Consider the following 18899-nt stretch of genomic DNA (forward strand, 5'->3'; position numbering starts at 1 on the left):
ATTTAGATATGAGGTGGTATTAGGTATGACTGTTAAGCTCAAGGAAAGGGCAGTTGAGTAGGACAGTTAATGGGATGAACTTTTTAAAACAAATATTGTGAATACCTGGTAAATTTCCTCTTCCTTTGTCAGTGGGTTATAAAAAATAGCCATAATGGTATGTAGTGTGTGACATAAAATCTGATACAATGAACAGTTTTTTCCCTCATTCAAATGTAAAGTTGAAGTTTTTCAAGGCAGGTTACTACTTCTTTCTGTATTAAGTTTGCTTAATGTTTTTGTTTGTCTTGAAGAGTGATGCTTATGCATTAACAGATTTTTATGTTTTTGTTTCTCCTAGAAGTTCAGTATTTTATTAGAATTGATGTCTATGGTTACTGCTGAAAAGAGTATTACATACATTTATAGAATTGCATTTATTTGCAGTATTCTGAAGTTTGCCACAATCAGTGTGAGGTGATGCCTCAAAGTACAAGCCTTCTTGAAAAATTATATTTTCCTTCTACATTATTTTGAAAGAAAGCTATTGCCAAAGTATCTATTGACTGTGATTGTTGTTTGTAATGAGATAAGCAGATAATCAGTACACAACAAAATACAATCTAGTTAATGTGCATAACTCTGTTAATAATAACGGTTCCTCATCAATGAAAAGTAAATGAAGCCACTACCAACATATGTAATTACAGTATATGAAGAGGCACCAGGAAATAATACTTTTTCTTCTAAAGCAAAAAAATAATTAAAACTGAAGATGAACCAATATGTGGTTTAGTTATTTTACACTTGGGTAGTTCATCTAATGATTGACCTTCAGAAATTACCTTAATGTGATGCTGTGTTACATAAGTCACCCTTTTTCTCTCTGACTTTTCCACTATAATATTACAAACAGCATGGTCATCTTATATCAGTCTCTACCTTGCTGATCTCCTCCGTGTTTGAGCAACAGTTTTAAGACATGAATAGTAAGTAAAGTGGTTCTCGCTTGTCCTACTGGCCATACCGTTACTGAGCCAGGCCAGGATGCCATTGGCTCTCCTGCCCACCTGGGCACACTGCTGGCTCATCTTCAGCTACTATCTACCAGTACCTCCAGATCCTTTTCTTCCTGGCTGCTCTCCGGTCACTCTGTCCCCAGCCTGTAGTGCTGCTTGGGGTTATTGTGGCTGAAGTGTAGAACCCTGCACTTGGCCTTGTTCAGTCTCATCCCATTGGCCTCTGTCCAGCCTGCCAGTCAAGTTCCCTCTGCAGGGCTCTCCTACCCTCCAACAGATAGACATCTGCTCCTAGTTTGGTGTCATCTGCAAACTTATTGATGATGGGCTCAATCACCTTGTCCAGATCATCAATAAAGATACTGAACAGGACTGGGCCCAGAACTGATCTGGGAAAGACATCAAAGACATCATCAAAGCCTGGAAAGACAGATGTGGGATATAAATCTGGATATGAAATAGAAATGGTAGTGGGAGAGGGACAGTGACTGGAGAGGTTTGCTTATGTTAATACCTTTGGTGATATCTGGAGTGTGACATGGTGAAAAATGTGAATTTTCAAGTCACAAACTGTGTTATGTGTTTGTTTCAAAAGTAATATAACTGCAGTTTCCAGTTACTGCTGGAGTCAGTGATCAGGGTGCCATTCATTATGATATTTCATATGATGTGATCAAAGTTATGGCATTTGTTTTAAGTAGTGATCAGGTTATAGAAGACCAAATATTTGTAACAAATCATTAAATACAGATAAAGGAGAAGGTTAAAAAAAAGTAGAAAAAGCCTTGAAGGATTTATTGTAAAAACACAGGTTTGAAATTCTGGGTAGTAGTTAATAAATTACATAGGACAAATATTGTTAGTCATTGTTTATTACTGAAATTTTGAGTGTAGTAATGAAGCCTGCTGTTCATGCACAGATCATTCCTACAGAGGAAACATTGCACAAGAACTGGTGGATGGACCTAACAGCTGATGTAATGGAAACAAAGTTTAAGTTAACAAGGACTTAAGGGTCCCCTACTCGAAACAACAGAGAAAGAGAAGGAATGGGGGGATTATGATCGCAAATTTGATACTTGCAGAGTCGTCAAATGTAGTTGTAGATATTATCTCAGGGTACTTGCAAAAGAGCTAAGTAAATATTTTTTACTTCTTTTTTTTTTCTTTTATAAAACAGGTTGGTAAGAATTGTTTCTGCAGTATAGCCTGTGGCTTTATTTGCCAGTATTCAAGAAAAATAAATTGAAATTAGAACAAGTGCAGAGTTGGCTTAACTGAATTGATTAGATGAGGGTTAGTTAATTTATTGAGGAGACTGAGAGCTTGGTTTGTTTAGTTCAATACAGCTACACTTGCCAAGGGTTCCCTATCTGCTGAAGGAACATTTTTAAGATAGTGATGTTAACCAAAATCAGATGAGCGCTGACTTCCAAGAATAATTATAAAGTGGGAATTGGAGGGTTTCAGGCTACCACAGGAAATGAGCATCTGGAATAACTTTTTATGATAGATTGTGCTTTTAAAAGAGAACTTGATGTGTTGGCAAGAGAAGTGTTGCTGTATATGCTTGCGACATCAAAGGTTGAGCTCATTGGTTATGAAGTTTCTTTTCTGGTTTATGCTGTATGCTACTGTCTTCTCTCTATTTCCTCCTAAAATTATCTCATTTAATGCCTAAACGACTTAACAAATTAAAAGTGAGATTTGTTTTTCAATCTGTTATTATATTCTTCTAATATTTTTGCTGTCAATAGTACTAACCCATTTTCTCACCCACTTTCTAAATAAATCCAGCTTCTTTCTACTATTTTGTACTTCCAAAACCAGTTTAGTTTCTTTGTTGGGAATACGCTAGTTCAAACAAAGGAAACAATTTGCTTTCTCCTGGAAGAAGATCTGCTACTTGTTTCAACAACATCAGTTTCTCAATGGTTAGCCAGTTCCTGTTGCCTGTGCTTTGATGTAGGCATGATTGATAGCAAGTTATTAAACACCTAGATTTCAATAGTTCCTTCCTCTTTGGCAATGAAGTGTCTACCTTGACATTTTGTTAGAATCATTTCCATGCCTATATTTTCAAAAGTGCCTTATCTGAAAATTTCCTTTTGATGATGGAGATTTGGTTTTGGTTTAGGATTGTTTAGCCTGGAGAAGAGGAGGCTCAGGAGTGACCTCATTGCTGTTTACAACTACCTGAAGGGAGGTTGTATCCAGGTGGGGGTTGGTCTCTTCTCCCAGGCAACCAGCAAGAGAACAAGGGGACACAGTCTAAAGTTGTGCTGGGGAGGTATAGGCTGGATGTTAGGAGGAATTTGTTGGCAGAGAGAGTGATTGGCATTGGAATGGGCTGCCCAGGGAGGTGGTGGAGTTGCTGTCCCTGGAGGTGTTCAAGAAAAGCACTTAGTGCCATGGTCTGGTTGATTGGTCAGGGCTGGGTGCTAGGTTGGACTGGATGATCTTGGAAATCTCTTCCAACCTGGTTGATTCTATGATTTATGGATATTTGTAGGGTTTTTCCCCTTTATTTACTGTTTGAAGATTTGGAAAGACTTTAATCAGTTGTAGAAGAGTGATTTAAAGGTAATAAAACGGGTATTGCCATTTGTGTGATTTTGTACTTGTCTGCTCAGAAATCAGAGTTGAGCTAAGTCACACATTCTCTTTGAAAGCGAAGGTTTGCATGATTTGTTTGCATGATTCATTGTGCATCTGGGTGATGTATCCCATCTTATGAATGTCCATCTAGGTACTAAAGAATTTCTGAATCAATAAAAAGTGAAATGAGTTAAAGTAATGGTTGAATAGACTTCATATTGTTCTGGAGATATTTCTGCTCTGTTTTTGTATGATACTGTTATGCCTTGTCCTGTCATGACAGTCCTCTTTATATAGAGAAAGGCCACAAGAAGGTCTCCCCAGGCCTTCTCTTTTTCAGGCTGTGCAATTATAGCTCTCACACAGAGATGCTCCAGTCCTGGTTGTTTCTATGGCCCTCTACTGAACCTGCTCCAACAGGTCTTTGGCTCGTGATAAGGACGTGAAGAGCTGGACACTGTATCCCAGTCTCACGAGAATGGAGCAGAGTGGGGAGAATCACCTCCCTCAACCTGCTGGACATGTAGCTTTTGGTGCATCCCAGGATTTAGTCAGCATTCTGGGCTGTAAATGCACACTGATGGCTCATGTCCAGCTCTTCATCTGCTAGTATCACTAAAGACTTCTCAGCAGGGATGCTCTCAATCCCTTCATCTCCCAGCCTGTACCAGTGTACTGAGGATTTTCCCGATCCAGGTGCAGGACTCTGTTTTTCCATTCTTGCAGAATCTCTTGGGTTATAGTAACATAAACAGTCTACATTCTATGTAAGTAAAGAAGAGTCTTTAATCTCATCTGTGCTGGCAAATCCACACAGTTATTATTTTTTTGTTGGTTTTAATAATGTGAAATTTCACTGTAATCTCCTGTTTCTATAGGAAACATTTGTCGCTCTCCAATAGCTGAAGCAGTTTTTAGAAAACTTGTAACTGATGAAAAACTTGACAGTAAGGTAAGCTGTTTGTTTCTGCCTAAGCAATTACTGGCCTGTAGCCCATTAGTAGAAATATAAGCAGTGAGAAAGGAAACATAAAAATATAAATTTGTTTTTCTGTAGTGGAGAATAGACAGTGCAGCGACATCTGCCTATGAAATAGGAAGCTCTCCTGACTATCGAGGACAGAATTGCATGAAGAAGCATGGCATTACCATGAATCATATTGCCAGGCAGGTACTGTGCTTTAAGTTTCTTTAAATGTGTGTATGTATTTTGTTCTTACAGTGGATGACAGACAGTGCTGCTGTTTCAGACTGGAACGTGGGGCGCTCCCCAGATGCAAGGGCTTTAAGTTGTCTAAGAAATCATGGCATTGAGACAGCACATAAAGCACGGCAGGTAGAAGAGAGTATATTTTCTTTCTCGTTCGTACCCATGCTTTCTTTAGCCCTGACTGTTAAAATCACAGCGTTCATTCGACCACTGCATGGCTAAGCTTTAAGTAATATGTGCAGGTTTCCAAAGTGGCCTATCTCTTCTAGTTCAGGTTAGTTTGTTGTTGTTAGCCTCATTGGAAGGATAACTTGGAAACACTGGAGTAGTTTCTACATTACAGAAAAATCCTGCCTTCAAATACTTACTATTTGGGGCATTTTTCTGAAACGTTTTTTATTGCTTTTTAAAAATGGACTTAGTCTAGTAACGCGTGATCCTTCTGTCAGCAAGGAATTGTATTTCTATTTAGAAGAGTCAAAAAAAAGTAGAATATTTGTTCATCTGTTAAAAAAAAGATGCTGCTTTTGCATGAAGATCTCTTTAAAAATGTAGGGCAGCAATTAGAACAAATTTCACACAAAGCCTAGGTTAGTAGCAAGTTCTGATGAAAAGCAGAAGCATTCTTTAATCAAAGACAGTTTTGTCGCTTGGTGAAATCATCTAATTTTTACCAAAATTCATCTCTGTTTTCATTAACAAAAGGACATGTATTTCCATGAGGCATTCCAGAGAGCTCAGAAATAAATGTGTCTGCCTCTGTATAAATCATTCAGATGCTCGAATAAATGCACATAATTTACTTCAGTCAGCTATTCTCTGGACGTAAGATATTCCTTTAGGGCTTCACCTTTACTTAGCTGGAGTTTATGCCACCAGCTCTTGTACTGACAAAAAGATCAAGTAGTCTTGTTATTATCTTCCATTTCTGTTCCCTTCAGAATTTTACTAGACCTTACTGAGGTCATGTCCTTCACTTTCAAAGACTACATGTTTAGGTTTTTAACTTTTTAAAATAAATTCTCTCAATTAGTCAGTTGGCCTCTGCCCTCTTCTGATGGTAATCTCCTTACATAATAAGACAAGTAGGATTGAGCACAACATTGCTTCAGATTTTTGATGTTTCACCATTAGAAGCCAGTTGCGATCTTTTCCTGTCACAGGTTCTGGATTTACCAATTTTAAGTGCTTAAAACCAGCTTTATTTATTGTTAGTGCAAGTTGAATGGTACCCAAACTAATCAGTCAGTGTTTCAGTCTCAGTAGTGTAATATGTTTGTATTCTTAAAAGACAAGCCTTGGAAACTTGAACTGTTATTGGATATGACTAGAATGGTTTACGAATAGTTAAACTAAAGCAAAACATTCAAAAGAAGTAGATCCTCTGTCTTGTAAGAAATCTGTGTATCCTTCGTTGGCACAGAGGGAATGAAAAGACTTTAATGAAGATGTTTGCTTATACATTCTGGCAAATAAAGAGATTTTTAAAGCAGAAGAGCCTAAAACGTCACAGATAGAGGAAGAGCAAATTAACAAGATTGAGAATAATAAAATGAATACACTTTATCTAAAACATGCCCATATAAGCACTTTCTTGTATAAAGAAAATTTTCAAGTCCCTGAACTAAAGGTAACTGTTCATTTTGCACTGATACTGACTATGTAAATTCAGTTTATTTGCTTCAAACTTCTATCAAATGCTCTCTGCTGATTCTGCTAAACTGTGGACCTGATACCGTAGTGCTTCTGGAAAGGAGCTCCAGAGTGTAAATAGGACTTTTTAGACTATATAGGTTAGTACAAGTGGAAGTGTATTTTTTTTTCTGAGACACAAACTCAAGGGTAGAATTCTGTGTGTGACTTGGTTCAGCACAGATTAAGACAGATTTAATACAGAAGCTGCAGAAATAGAGAAGGGATTTATCTTCTGCTGCCTTGAAAACACTGTCAGGAGATGACTACCTCATGCAATTATCCTCTTCAGCCCTGTGCAAAACTGTTACCCACCCAGTGAAAGGCACTTTCTTTCATATAATTTTGTGCATAATTATGGTAATCATGGATCATGTCTTTTTTTATTCAAAACTGAGATAAATGCTACAAGAATGATTTATGTAAGAGAGAATGTTAAATTTGCTGCATCCTACCATTGTATACAGTGATCATTTCAGTGAATTTAAAGTGAAAAGCAAAGTACAGACATAAATGTACATACTTACATATGAAATAATGAGTTTGATAGCATTTGCTTTTGGTAGGGTGCTTTATGCATCTGATGAAATTCTCTAAGCTTTTAGTCTTCATGCATAAACCAGATAGGTATTAATCAGTTTCACTTTTATTCATGCTGAGGCCAAAATTGATTTCTGTATGACTCATGCCATGCATTTGCCTTAAATAGGAAATTGAGATTAGAGGGAGTTTGCATTAAACACTTTCACAACTGGATAAAATTGAGGACTACTGCCTCTCTATGGTTTATAGCAAGACAAAAGGAGATTTTCCTTCTTTGTAAACCAAGGCAAATGTTTAACAGATGCATTGGAATGATGATGTGTTTCTCCATGAATCTTTAATAATGGTTATATGTTTTTTTTAATGTGAAGTTATTGTTGTCTGTGTAGTTCCATCCCAAGTTGACTGCTTCACCTCTCCACTACTCTTCTCAAAATGTACATAAATTTTTATATCCTAAAGTTTTTCCTTCAAAATACTATTTTTCATAGTTTTTAGGAGTATTTTCAGTTTACTGAAGTTTGCTCAATTAAGCTTTCTGCATCTAATATTGCTGCAGGGCTTAAGAGCACAAACCAAACAGTAATCTTGTGTTTAGTGACTGCATTTGCAACTGTTTTAGTCTCTGTTTGTAATGTAATAACTGTCAAGTTGTCAAGTGTACAGAAAATGTGGGAAGTTTAGCAGGTGTGGTTTAAATTTTTGCTGGGTTTTGTTTTATTCCTACATATGTCTGTACTCCAAAGAAATCTGTGCTCATGTATTTTCATAGGGGCCAGTGCTTAGCTGTGTAGAGGATCAGAAGTATCTTGCAGAGGTACTGCTTATAGTTGCTAGGAAAACAGAGCTATTTCCACTGCAAAAATATTTTTGTAGGTCAAAGGCATTGCAAATATTTTTATAGTGAAAATAAACAAGTTGGCATTAGTTTTCACCATTAACCCTTCCTTCTAAATACCCCCCTGCCCCTAGCCTCATGCCTTCAGTTCTGCTTGTGTGGAATGTTTCATTTAAGGCTTTTGCCTGGTGATAATTTCTGTAGGTATTTTCTTACTCTATGTTATGGGAGTTTAACCAGTATGGGTTTGTTGCTTGCACCTAAATTAAGTGGGTTTATTGCCATCTAAAACTCTTAATATGTAAATAAGTTTTACAAGTGCAAATTTTTACTTACAGGCTAATGTGTTTTGTCTTTTTGTTCACTTGCTTAATCACTTCTAACTCATGCTTCCAGAGGTGCTTGCCAGAAAATACTGTACTCAGCAAACTTCCCAAGTTTCTTGGTTATGATACTACACCTAGAACTATGCATAAGATGCAGTCTTAATATGAACTCACTGTAAATTTTATTTAATTTAGTCATCCTTATTATGGACACTTGGCTCAGGTAGCTTATACTAGTTTATTCTAGGCATGGTCTGGGAGGATTTTACCCTGGGCTAAGGCTTAAATGTAACCTAAGGTAGAATTAGATGTCAAAAATCCGCAACCATCTATAGGCCCATGCAGATATGTTAGTGCTGAAGTTAATGGCCTAAAATACTGTGAGTGCGTTTGGGTTTCGGGTGTGTTGTATTTAATACCACTGTAGTTCAGCTTTGTTTAAAAAAAAAGCTTGGGTTTTTTTTCTGTTAATGACAGATTTCTAGGTTTGGAAGTATGGCAGCTGATTGTAAGTTACTTACATTTTTTGTTTTCCTGTCAAGTAATTTGCTTGCATTTTTATTGTGTGGTTTGCATGACTGGAGAACTGCTTCAGTTTTAGTAATTGGAGAGCAGTAGCACGGTCACTTACAACAGTCTTCTCTGTTGATGTGTGAGATGTTCAAAGGAGTCTTGTTAAAATAGCTAGATTGGTTGTGTTTTTTTGGTGGAAGACGTGCAGAAATGGCTAAGCAATCATGGCAGAGTACATTTAAAATGCCAGAAGTTACTGTAAAAGTTGATGAAAGCACTCAGTTTTATTATTTCCATCTGGCTTGCCTGTCTTTCTTTTAATAGATCAGAACTACAATATTTGAAAATACTTTGCCCCCCTTCTTTTCATAAATAAAACACAGTTTGTGGGCTGAAGCATGTATTTTTAATTCTAGATTACTAAAGAAGATTTCCAGACCTTCGATTATATACTTTGCATGGATGAGAGCAATCTGAGGTAATGTATGAAGAAATGTAACAAATTCCTGTGGATCACTTGTAGTGATGTCTCATGAATCACTTTGAAGACAGATGACATGTTTTACTGCTTAACTTCTCTTAGTTTTATTGGGTTTTGGTTTTTGTATGTGTGTGAATGATATCCTAGTGGATGGATTCTTCAGTTTTAACGAGTTTTGATGAGCTAGAACTCAAAGGTTTATTTGCGTGTTACATACTTTGTTCTGTAGATGTGCAACTTGATACCTGTGTTAAGAATGAGAGCATACTGTCTTGATTGCAGTCATCTGTTTTTCTACTTGTGTGAGATCTAAAGATGCTGTGGAAGCTTGGAAAGGATTAAGTATGGTGTGGGGTGGTGATTTTCTTTTTTAATAGAAACAGTGAGCTCTGAATGAAGTAAGGTTAAACGTAAGAGTGGAGGACATCTTGTTCATTACTGTTCTAATTAACAGTGTCTTTGAGACAATGTATGCTTTAGAAAGATTTGGTGAAGCAGCTGCCTGGTGTGAACGTGTGGCTATCATTAGCAGAATTTCTGTTTAATTACATGTATGTTGATTGGGGTTAAGCAGCTGAGCTTCAATAAACTGCAAGTATCAGAGTGCTTGTTAGGACTGTAACTTGTAAAGTGAGTGGGTTTTGGTTGTTTTTTTTCTTGTAAAAAAAGGACAGAACCCCTCAAATACCCCACAACTAGCAAAACCCAGATGAAGCCCTAGTAGCACTTAAAGGCTTTTAGAATTAGAACCACTTAACTAAGTATCATTTTGTTAAACTTTCCAGAATGGGTTGACCTCTGTTACATGAACCTGCACGAACTGAGCATATAGAACTCTTGGTTTCACTGCTGCATGTCAAAGACATGACTAAGATTAATTCTGCTTTCACTTGAGCTCATAAGTGGAAACTTCCCTATTAACAGTTTATATGATAGGACCCGTAGAGCAGAAAAAATGTCACAACTATAACAGGGATACTGCTACATTTGAAGTTTCACCTTAAACTTGTATCCAGTTCAAACATTTTCCCTGGAAATACCTTTTTGTAGCGCTAGACAGGAGGTGGATTTCAGGTGTTGGAATGTCTGTCATAGCAGAAGGTGATGATTTGGGGCATTTTTCTCTTAATACCAGAGCCACTTTCCTATTCTTTAAGTGGAATACCAAAAGAAGGAAAGGGTTAGACTTTTCTTAGTGGTAACAGGCTAGCCTGTTACTGTTCACTGAAATAACTTCTTAACTGATAGAGGAATCCTGACTTTTCTTCAAGGAAAACCAGTATTGTGGTCTCACTGCTGTTTCTAATGTATGTGAAATTAATTTGTTAATAATTAAAATGTAATTAAAACTGAATGTGCTTATGACTGCATTTACAGAATTACTGTCTCCTTCTAATGATGGGCAGGTAAAACGATGATTTCATTTGGAGACATGCAATATTAAATGAATTTAACATGTCCTGGCTGTTCAGTGTTGTGAAAATCCGAGAGTCACATCTGAACTGCGCTCGGGATATTGGATGACCATCTGTAGAGAGGCAAGATACCTTCTCAAGACCAGCATGTTGTCTGAATGGGAGGCAATATGGAAGAAGAGGATGTGACAACTGATGAAATGTTGCAGTGTGTCAAAGGGAAGGCAGGTCTAGCTCACTGATGGGCCATTTTCTGTTAAGTGAGTGTGGTGGGACTTCCCAAGAGTCGAAGGCTGTATTGAGAGAACTTGCAGTATAACAGTGTGTAACACTGGGCTTGAACAGATTGGAGAAGCTTGCCTATGCTTCTAGGTAATTCATTATTTTTATTCCATGCAGTGTAAATAAGCAGCAGCGCAGAGAGTCCGCAGGGCTGGCAGATGCATATATGTTTTGTCTGAGTTTTCTGGAGACAGCCATGAGCATCTTATGCTGATGCCAACAAAGTTCTGAAAAAAAAAACATCCTGGGAATTTTTTTTTCTTTCACAGAGATCTGAAACGGAAGAGCAACCAAGTGAAAGACTGCAAGGCCAAAATTGAACTACTTGGAAGTTACGATCCACAGAAACAACTCATCATTGAAGATCCATACTATGTATGTGTAAGAAATTGTTTAGGTGGTTTGATTAAGAATTGTGTATATATAGTATATAATTTTTCCTGATCTCACGGTTGACGTGTGACTTACTTGGTTTATAATCTGATAATTGTACGGAGAGATTCAACAACAGCAAGTGCTGGGGCCTGCACTTGGGTCACAACAACTCCATGCAGTGCTCTGGGCTAGGGGCAGAGTGGCTGGAAAGCTGCCCAGTAGACAAATACCTAGGCAATTTGATTGACAGTTGGTTAAATATGAGCCAACAGTTTGCTAAAAAAGGCTAACAGCATCCTGACCTGTACCAAGAATAGTGTGACCAGCAGGGTCAGGGATGTGATTGTCCTTCTGGACCCAACACTGCTGGGGTCACACCTTGAGTTTTGGAGCCCTCCGAGAAAGACACCGAGGTGTTGGAGCAAGTCCAGAGAAGGACAGTGAAGCTGTTGAAGGGTCTGGAGAACATGTTTTATGAGGCATGTTTGAGGAAACTGCAATTGTTTGGTCTGGAGCAAAGGAGGCTGAAGGAAGACCTCATTGCTCTCTGTAACTACCAGAAAGGAGGTTGGAGCCAGATAGGGGTCAGTCTCTCCTCCCTAGTAACAAGTAGGATGAGACAAAGTGGCCTCAATTTGCACCGGGGGGGTTTAGGTTGAATATTAGAAGACACTTGTTGACTGAAAGGGTTCTCAAAGACTGGAGCAGGCTTCCTAGGGAGGTGGTTGGATCCTCGTCCCCGGAGGTGTTTGAAATTTGTACAGATGTGGTGCTAAGTGACATAGCCTATCACCAAACTTGGTAAAGTTGGATAGTGGTTGGACTCAAAGATCTTACAGATCCTTTCCAACCACACAATTTTATTATCCTACAAAGCCAAGTGTAAACACTTTCCTCTTTAATGACTTAAAAATATGAAATATTTGGATTGGAAAGTAAACCTATCTTTATTAATATAACAATTGTATCTAAATAATCCAGTGCACCTGTGTTTTCAATATGGGATGAAGCCCTGGTTTGTCAGCTTCCTTGCAAAGAGGTTGTAATCAGGAAGCATAGACATGGTCAAAGAAGTTGAACACTATCAGCCAGAAGCAACCTTAACATTGTTCAGTTTAGGAAGGGGACATGAATGAAGATGCAGCAGCGCTCTATAAAAACTTGATGTCATGGGAAAAGGCAGAGAAGGAATTGCTGTTTGTTACCCAAGGAGTAGAGAATATAAGATAGCATTAATGGGAAGTGGGTACAAAACAAAAGGAGGTGTTTTGGGGTTTTGTTTTTTCCCCTGCAGTGCTTGGTTAAATGGTGAAACTCAACGTGACAGGTTAGCATGAATGTGAAAACAAACGCCAAACAAAAACGCAGAAGGGCTCAAAAAGTAAATAGAAGAAATATATGAAGGAAAGTTCATCCCTGACTGTTAAGTACAAAGTCACAGTGTTTGGCTGTGGAAAATCCTGAGCTGCAGGTAGTTTAGAGTAGTGTGAAATATGTAGAGCCTATCACTAAGTATTTATATGTTCTTATGCTTCCTTAGTGTTAGTTGTTTGCCGTTGCTTATAGTGGGGAACTAGACTACAAAATATTTCGTTTGAGCCATTATTGCTATTCTGACATTGTTTTTCCTCTTTTCTAGGGCAGTGAAAAGGACTTTGAAACTGTTTATGAGCAGTGTGTAAGATGCTGTAAAGCATTTTTGGAGAAGCCTCATTAATGCTTTGCTATTTTATTTCTAGAAGAAAATAATTAGCTTCTGCAGAAATAAGTAAGATGTACTTAGTTGATGTTTTAAACTTGTAAAATTATGCCACGGTAGGTTCAGAACTTTTCAGTTTGATTTTATACTTTAAGCTTTCTGTTATCTAATTTAAAAGCACAAGAGAGTTTTAACTGGATTACGTTATCACTTGTTTTGGGACACATCAGTGTAATAATAAAAGTATATGGTTGAGAATAAATTTACCTGTAAACTCTTCCAGTGCTTTTTGACAAGCACTGCAAAAGTAGCTTCTTGCTTCTTCATGTGCTGTACTAACTATAACGAGGTCCTCTGACAGTGCCCTTAGTGAGTTAATTTAAATCGTTTCAGTGGGAGTCTGAGATAATAGTTCACATCCGGCAACTTAGGTGTGTCATCCTAGTATCATTAGCCAGCCTTTGGACTGAAGGTGTGCCACACTGAGCCTGCTAAGCTAAAGGAACTGTCTGTCCCCAGACAGACACTGCTCTTAGCACGTTCTCCAGGCTTCAGCAAGCAAAACCCTTCTGCATGTGTAATCAGGACTGTGTGAAAATTGGTCTCATGTCAGTTCAAATGCTCAGTTTTTCAAAGGAAAAATAGTTTTTGTTCTGGTACACTTTTAAACTAAGTTCAGAAATAGTAAGTGATGTTAACAGAACTTATCTGGCTAGTCTTACTTTTGTCTTATGGTCAGTTGCTAGCATGCTGATACAAGTACACATAGCATTTATTTCGAGGACAAAACAGCCTAAATGTGGCATGTACATTTTTATCTCATAGTCAAATCCTGCAATCCATGCCATGTACCCAATGATATATGTGCTGTAATCCTCGTTCTTGTGTGGGTGTCAGACTGCATTTTCAGATATATCCATCAGAATGGCTGGCCTGTGAGAAGTGTTCTCTGACAGTAGAGTTCAACTTGAAGACAAATGTAATACAATAGAATCTTAGGAGAAGGCCAGCAAGTAGAAAGTTCTGATCTTGGGTACAAAGTGAATGTTTGTAAAAATTCTTGCCCGCTTGTCTGAGCATCATCATTTGTTTCTGCCTTATAAATCTACTGAGATCAGTAATGGACTGGTATCAGGATAATCTTCCTATTTTGAATAATATCAGCATTGCTATGAACTAGCATTACCAGATTATCTGGGGAAACCTATCTGTAAAACTTGCTTATTTTTTAGCCTTGATCTTTGCCTCTGCTTTCTAGACCTGTAGAGCAGCCTTTCTGTTTGTCACCTACACTGCTCTCCCTTCTGGGAGAGGGAAGCGTTTTGATAGAGGATCCTGTTATTTCTGGGGAGGGAGAGGTCCTCTTGTCACTGCATGTACTGCAGCCTGCACAGTGGAGTTTTCTGGGACTCTGGCTGTAGAACAGCTGTGTTTGTGTTGGTGAGGTTTCTGGTTTATGCTAAAATTTCAATCAGTCATAAAGCTTAAGAAACCTGCTTACAGAAATGCAGTTAGTAGACATAACTCTTAAATACAGAAATCACATCTTTGTGCGTTATGGCACTGCCAGTAGTTTTTATTTCTAGAATAATAGTTATGACTTCTAGCTAGGAATTTGCAAGATAATAGCTGTTTCAATTCAGGAACAGAGAATAATCATATTTCAGGCAAGACCAAGCACTAACTTGGAAATAAATATTGTCCATTTCTTGTATGAATGCTTGGACAGAACAAATGAAGGGAAATGATGGGCAGTTAGGGACAAACCACCTTAAATATGGTTTTATGCTTTAGCCTTGGAAGCAGAAGTGGCTTCTTCCAGTGAAAATAAAATACTCAGAAGACTGAGCATGTGATAGTTTATGCTTCCCCATTCATGGTTGAGTAGGAAATGAACATATGGTTTCCCATATTAAAGTTGAGATTCAGAGGTCTTAAGTCGTTATCGTGGAGTTGCTGAAGTGAAGGAGATCAAAGGATATGGTTGTTTACCTTCAGTGAACTTAAGAGTCTGTAAACTAATACTAAGTCAGAAGTCTTTGTGTTGAATTCAGACCTTAAAAGTCAGCTTGGAGGTCTGTTACCAGCAAGTAATCTATTGGCTAAATAATTAATCAGCTTACTTACAGGAAAAAGCTGATTGATTTTAAGATTTTATCCCTAATGGGTTTCTTTTGGAGAAGGGGAAGATGTGTAGAATATGAGAACACAGAACAGGAATTGTCTCCAGGAATGACAGGTGCACAGTAGCATTATTTATATTAATTTAGTAATATACTAAATCAATTACTGTTTTATTGTTACAAGGAAATTTTCTATACAATTATTATTTAACCAAATTTCAGATGTTCTACTATAAAATTAAACTTCCCTGTAAAGATACTGTAATCTGATTGCAGTCAGTGGAACCACGAAGAGTTCTACTCACATGTTAATGCAGATCAGCAGCTGAGTGCTGTAGCAGTAGATTCCTTTAACTACTAGTTTTTCAGTAGGCAGGCGTTGCTTCCACTGAAAAGTGAAGCTTTAGCATTTAGTGATCACTGAAAGCACATATGAAGTCTGGACTTCTCCTATTCAATACAGCCATGTTCTAGGATGGGATTTTGTACCTCTGCCATTTCCCCCTTTTTAGTTATAAAGAGCTAAGTGCTGAAGGCTCTTCAGTGTGAGTGTGAATTCAAAAATTCCCATCTCCTAGCTATTTCTCAGGGTTGGGAGAAGTGTGTTTGTACATGTTTTGGTTTGAATTGAGGGTAAAATGGAAGCTAAATGCCAGTATTAAAGTACCTGAGATTCATCTGCAGGTCACACAAAAAATGTCTTGCTTAAATCCAGTGACAACTGGATTTAATTCCAACTGAAAAGAGAAATATGTATCAATGCATGGAGTGATTGTTCACTGACTCTTTAAAAACGTCATGTATTGGACATTCACCAATTACTTTGCTCTGCAGCATCAGCAATAGACTGCAGGTATTTCAAACAAAAAAACTGAACACAAGTGTTGGTCAAATTTATAATGCTGTGGAGAATTGGAACAGCCTTGTGGTCCGGGCATTTTGTGGGACTTGAAGACATGAGTCTGTCCTCACAAGTCCCTGGAGTGCCCCAGTTACTGAATTTCTCTGGGGTGGGGGCACCTTACTTTCTTACTCTAGAGAACTCTTACTGGAAAGAGGTTTGAATGTGGGTAAACGATTGTAGCTCCTGGAAGACAGCTTGTTTATCTGGATTCAGTGAACAGAAAGTAAACTGAGAACAACCTAATACCAAACACTTTATTACTTATGCTTGTTATTTACAGTATTTACATATTGCACGTTTGCTGGAATGTTTTATACATTAATTATATAAAGTAAATTAATGGCAGCTTGTGTTTGTGTACAAAATCCATGCTCCACTGTCCCCAAAAATATGTCTACTTGGAATTACGTTCCTATTTGTCATGCAGTTTGTACTCCTAGGGTACAATGTGACCCCAATGCAAGTCTGTTTTAACCAAACTTTTAAAAAATTGCATAAGCATGAAGGATATCAAGTGACCACAACTACTGTGGAGCAGATCTGTAGTCGTTCTAAATATACAAACAAACATTCCATAAAATCGTAGAATTAAGCAAGAGAACATCAGTTTTCTCTGTGAAATACTTGTGTTTACGTAAGTTTTGGCAGCATTAAACATCAGTTGTAAAGTGTGTTTTTAAGTATGGAGCATTAAGTACTACTGGCAGTTATGCTACTGTAAAGAAGTCAAACTGCAAACTTTGACAACATACAAAACGCATGTGAAAAGAATTATGGGAAGTAGTCTGTTAATCTGCAAAAATAAATCTCTTGTTTGCAATGGAATATGTTAGAAAGGTAGTAAGTTCTGTTTCCCTGTTGATTTCCAAGGCACTTCTCTTGGTTCTTGGTGTTTCTGTTCATGGTAATAACATCTGGTGGATTAAAAGAAAGAAGAAAATTGCCTTTCATCATTTTTATACGAGCATACATGTATTAAAGAGTGTAATTGTGTTGAAAATTGTCAATAAAACTGGAGAGTTCAGTAATAACTTTGGGAAAGTCCACTAGTGCATTTCTGATATAGCTCGGTGTGGTTCTTCTCAGCCTGACTGCTTCAAGACTGTTTTGTTTGTTAATCAAGACTAGAATGTTGGAAGGTGTCCATTATTGTGCTGGTTCATTTTAAGTAGAGAAGATACAGAAAATACACTCTGCCTATTCAAAGTGTGCTCACGGTTCTGTTTGGCCTGTTCCTGTGAGTACAGTTGTGAACTAAAAAAGTTGAATAAACCTCAAGGCTATTTAGTAACGTTGCAGATTTCTGTCTTAATGTGTTGGTGGAAGCTGTTGATATGATGACCGCTAATAGAATTCTGTCAAGGTAAGGCTTGAAGGATCTAGGAATCATAGAATCAACCAGCTTGGAAGAGACCTCCAAAATCATCCAGTCCAACTTATCACCCAGCCCTGTTCAATCAACCAGACCATGGTGCTAAGTGCCTCATCCAGGCTTTGCTTGAACACCTCCAGGGATGGCAACTCCACCACCTCCCTGGGCAGCCCATGTTTCATTGGGCCCAGTAGTGAAGAAATTTGGACTCGTAAACAAGAAACAAACAGATGTAACTCTTGGAGATTTGGTTATACAAATATATCCCTTGGGACATGCAAACATTTAGGTAGCACTGAGTAGGACCTGCAGTGATTGTTTGCTTCTTATTCTGTTAAATTTCCAGAACAGTTTCTTGTAATGAAATTGAAACAATTTCTGAGGTACTGGTGTCAAAGTAACTGTTAGAAAATCATAGGTTTCCATGTTGCTGATGTAATGTATACTGTCTCTACTCCATAAATGTTAATGCAAAGGTTGAGCAGAGAAAGTTTCCCCTCACACATCTTTAAGCCTTCTGAGATAATGCAATGTAACAATCCCTGTGTGTACACATCTAGAAATCCACCCTTGCCACCAGCTCTCATTCTGTTTTTCTGCAGTCACATTTTTAGGACAGGTGACCATTGAATGCTGCATGTCTGTCTACCCATATGTCATGTGTTTGTAGGACAACCAGTTCATGTCTTTAGTTTGAATAATGTCTTATTAAGCAACAGGAACTGCACAGGTGAAAGGAATTGCTTTTACATGCAGAGAGATTCTGCTGAAGCTAGTATGTCATGTAGACACGAAAAGTCCATGCAGGAAATGAACAACTAGAGATTCTTTCATACCAGTGTTCTGCTGATGGTTTTTGTTGGGCTTTGTGGTGTGTGTTTGTTTTCAGTTAGAGCTTCCATATTGTCTTAACATGTAACTCTCTTTGCCATGATCACTGCGAATTCTCTGACATTTTCTACTGCTGAAGTGTAATTTGTAATGGGATAATTTGAATGCAGGGTCAGTCAGACTTGACAGAATCCATTGGAAATCAAGCAATTGGTGCATACATAAGTACTTGTTAGTAGTATTTAAACATATTTAGGTTTGCAATTGTTTTAAAAGCTATTAGGAAATGTAATGATGTTACAGAAAAGTTTAATGTAATTAAGGTTTTTTTTCTGGCTTTGCAGATAGGACAAAGACTACTTTTTAAAAATGTCCTTCCTTAGAGGCGAAACTGACGTACATTTTCCTTGCCTTGCATTTCCATCTATCTCATTTCCTTTGTGTATGTCTCAGTTGTACTATGTTTAAGCTGTGGGGTTTGGAAACAAATTAACATGCTTTTGGTTTGATCAGTGTTTCACAACTGACAAGTTAAACACAGGGAATTTAATAAGTCATTTTCTCTTTACTAATCCTAATGGGAATATGCAGCTCACTGAAGGTGAAAAACTGGAATTGACTAGAATGCTTCATTCATCATCTCATCTCTATGCATGCTGTTTTTGCAATGCATATCTGATAACCTGTGTCTAAAGTTTC

At 37.7% G+C, this 18899-nt stretch overlaps 1 protein-coding gene across 1 annotated transcript; it reads left to right on the plus strand.

Annotated features, from left to right (window-relative positions):
- The first annotated feature begins 961 nt into the window (after nt 1–961).
- Nucleotides 962–17288, plus strand: ACP1 (acid phosphatase 1). Its single transcript, XM_064146747.1, has 6 exons — nt 962–968; nt 4475–4548; nt 4654–4767; nt 9135–9196; nt 11166–11271; nt 12911–17288. Exons 1-6 carry the CDS (start codon nt 962–964, stop codon nt 12986–12988), a joined length of 441 nt encoding a protein of 146 aa, XP_064002817.1. The 3' UTR covers nt 12989–17288.
- Nucleotides 17289–18899: the final 1611 nt, after the last annotated feature.

The sequence above is a fragment of the Pogoniulus pusillus genome, chromosome 7 (assembly GCF_015220805.1).
Source record: "Pogoniulus pusillus isolate bPogPus1 chromosome 7, bPogPus1.pri, whole genome shotgun sequence".
NCBI classification, from domain to species: Eukaryota; Metazoa; Chordata; class Aves; order Piciformes; family Lybiidae; genus Pogoniulus; species Pogoniulus pusillus.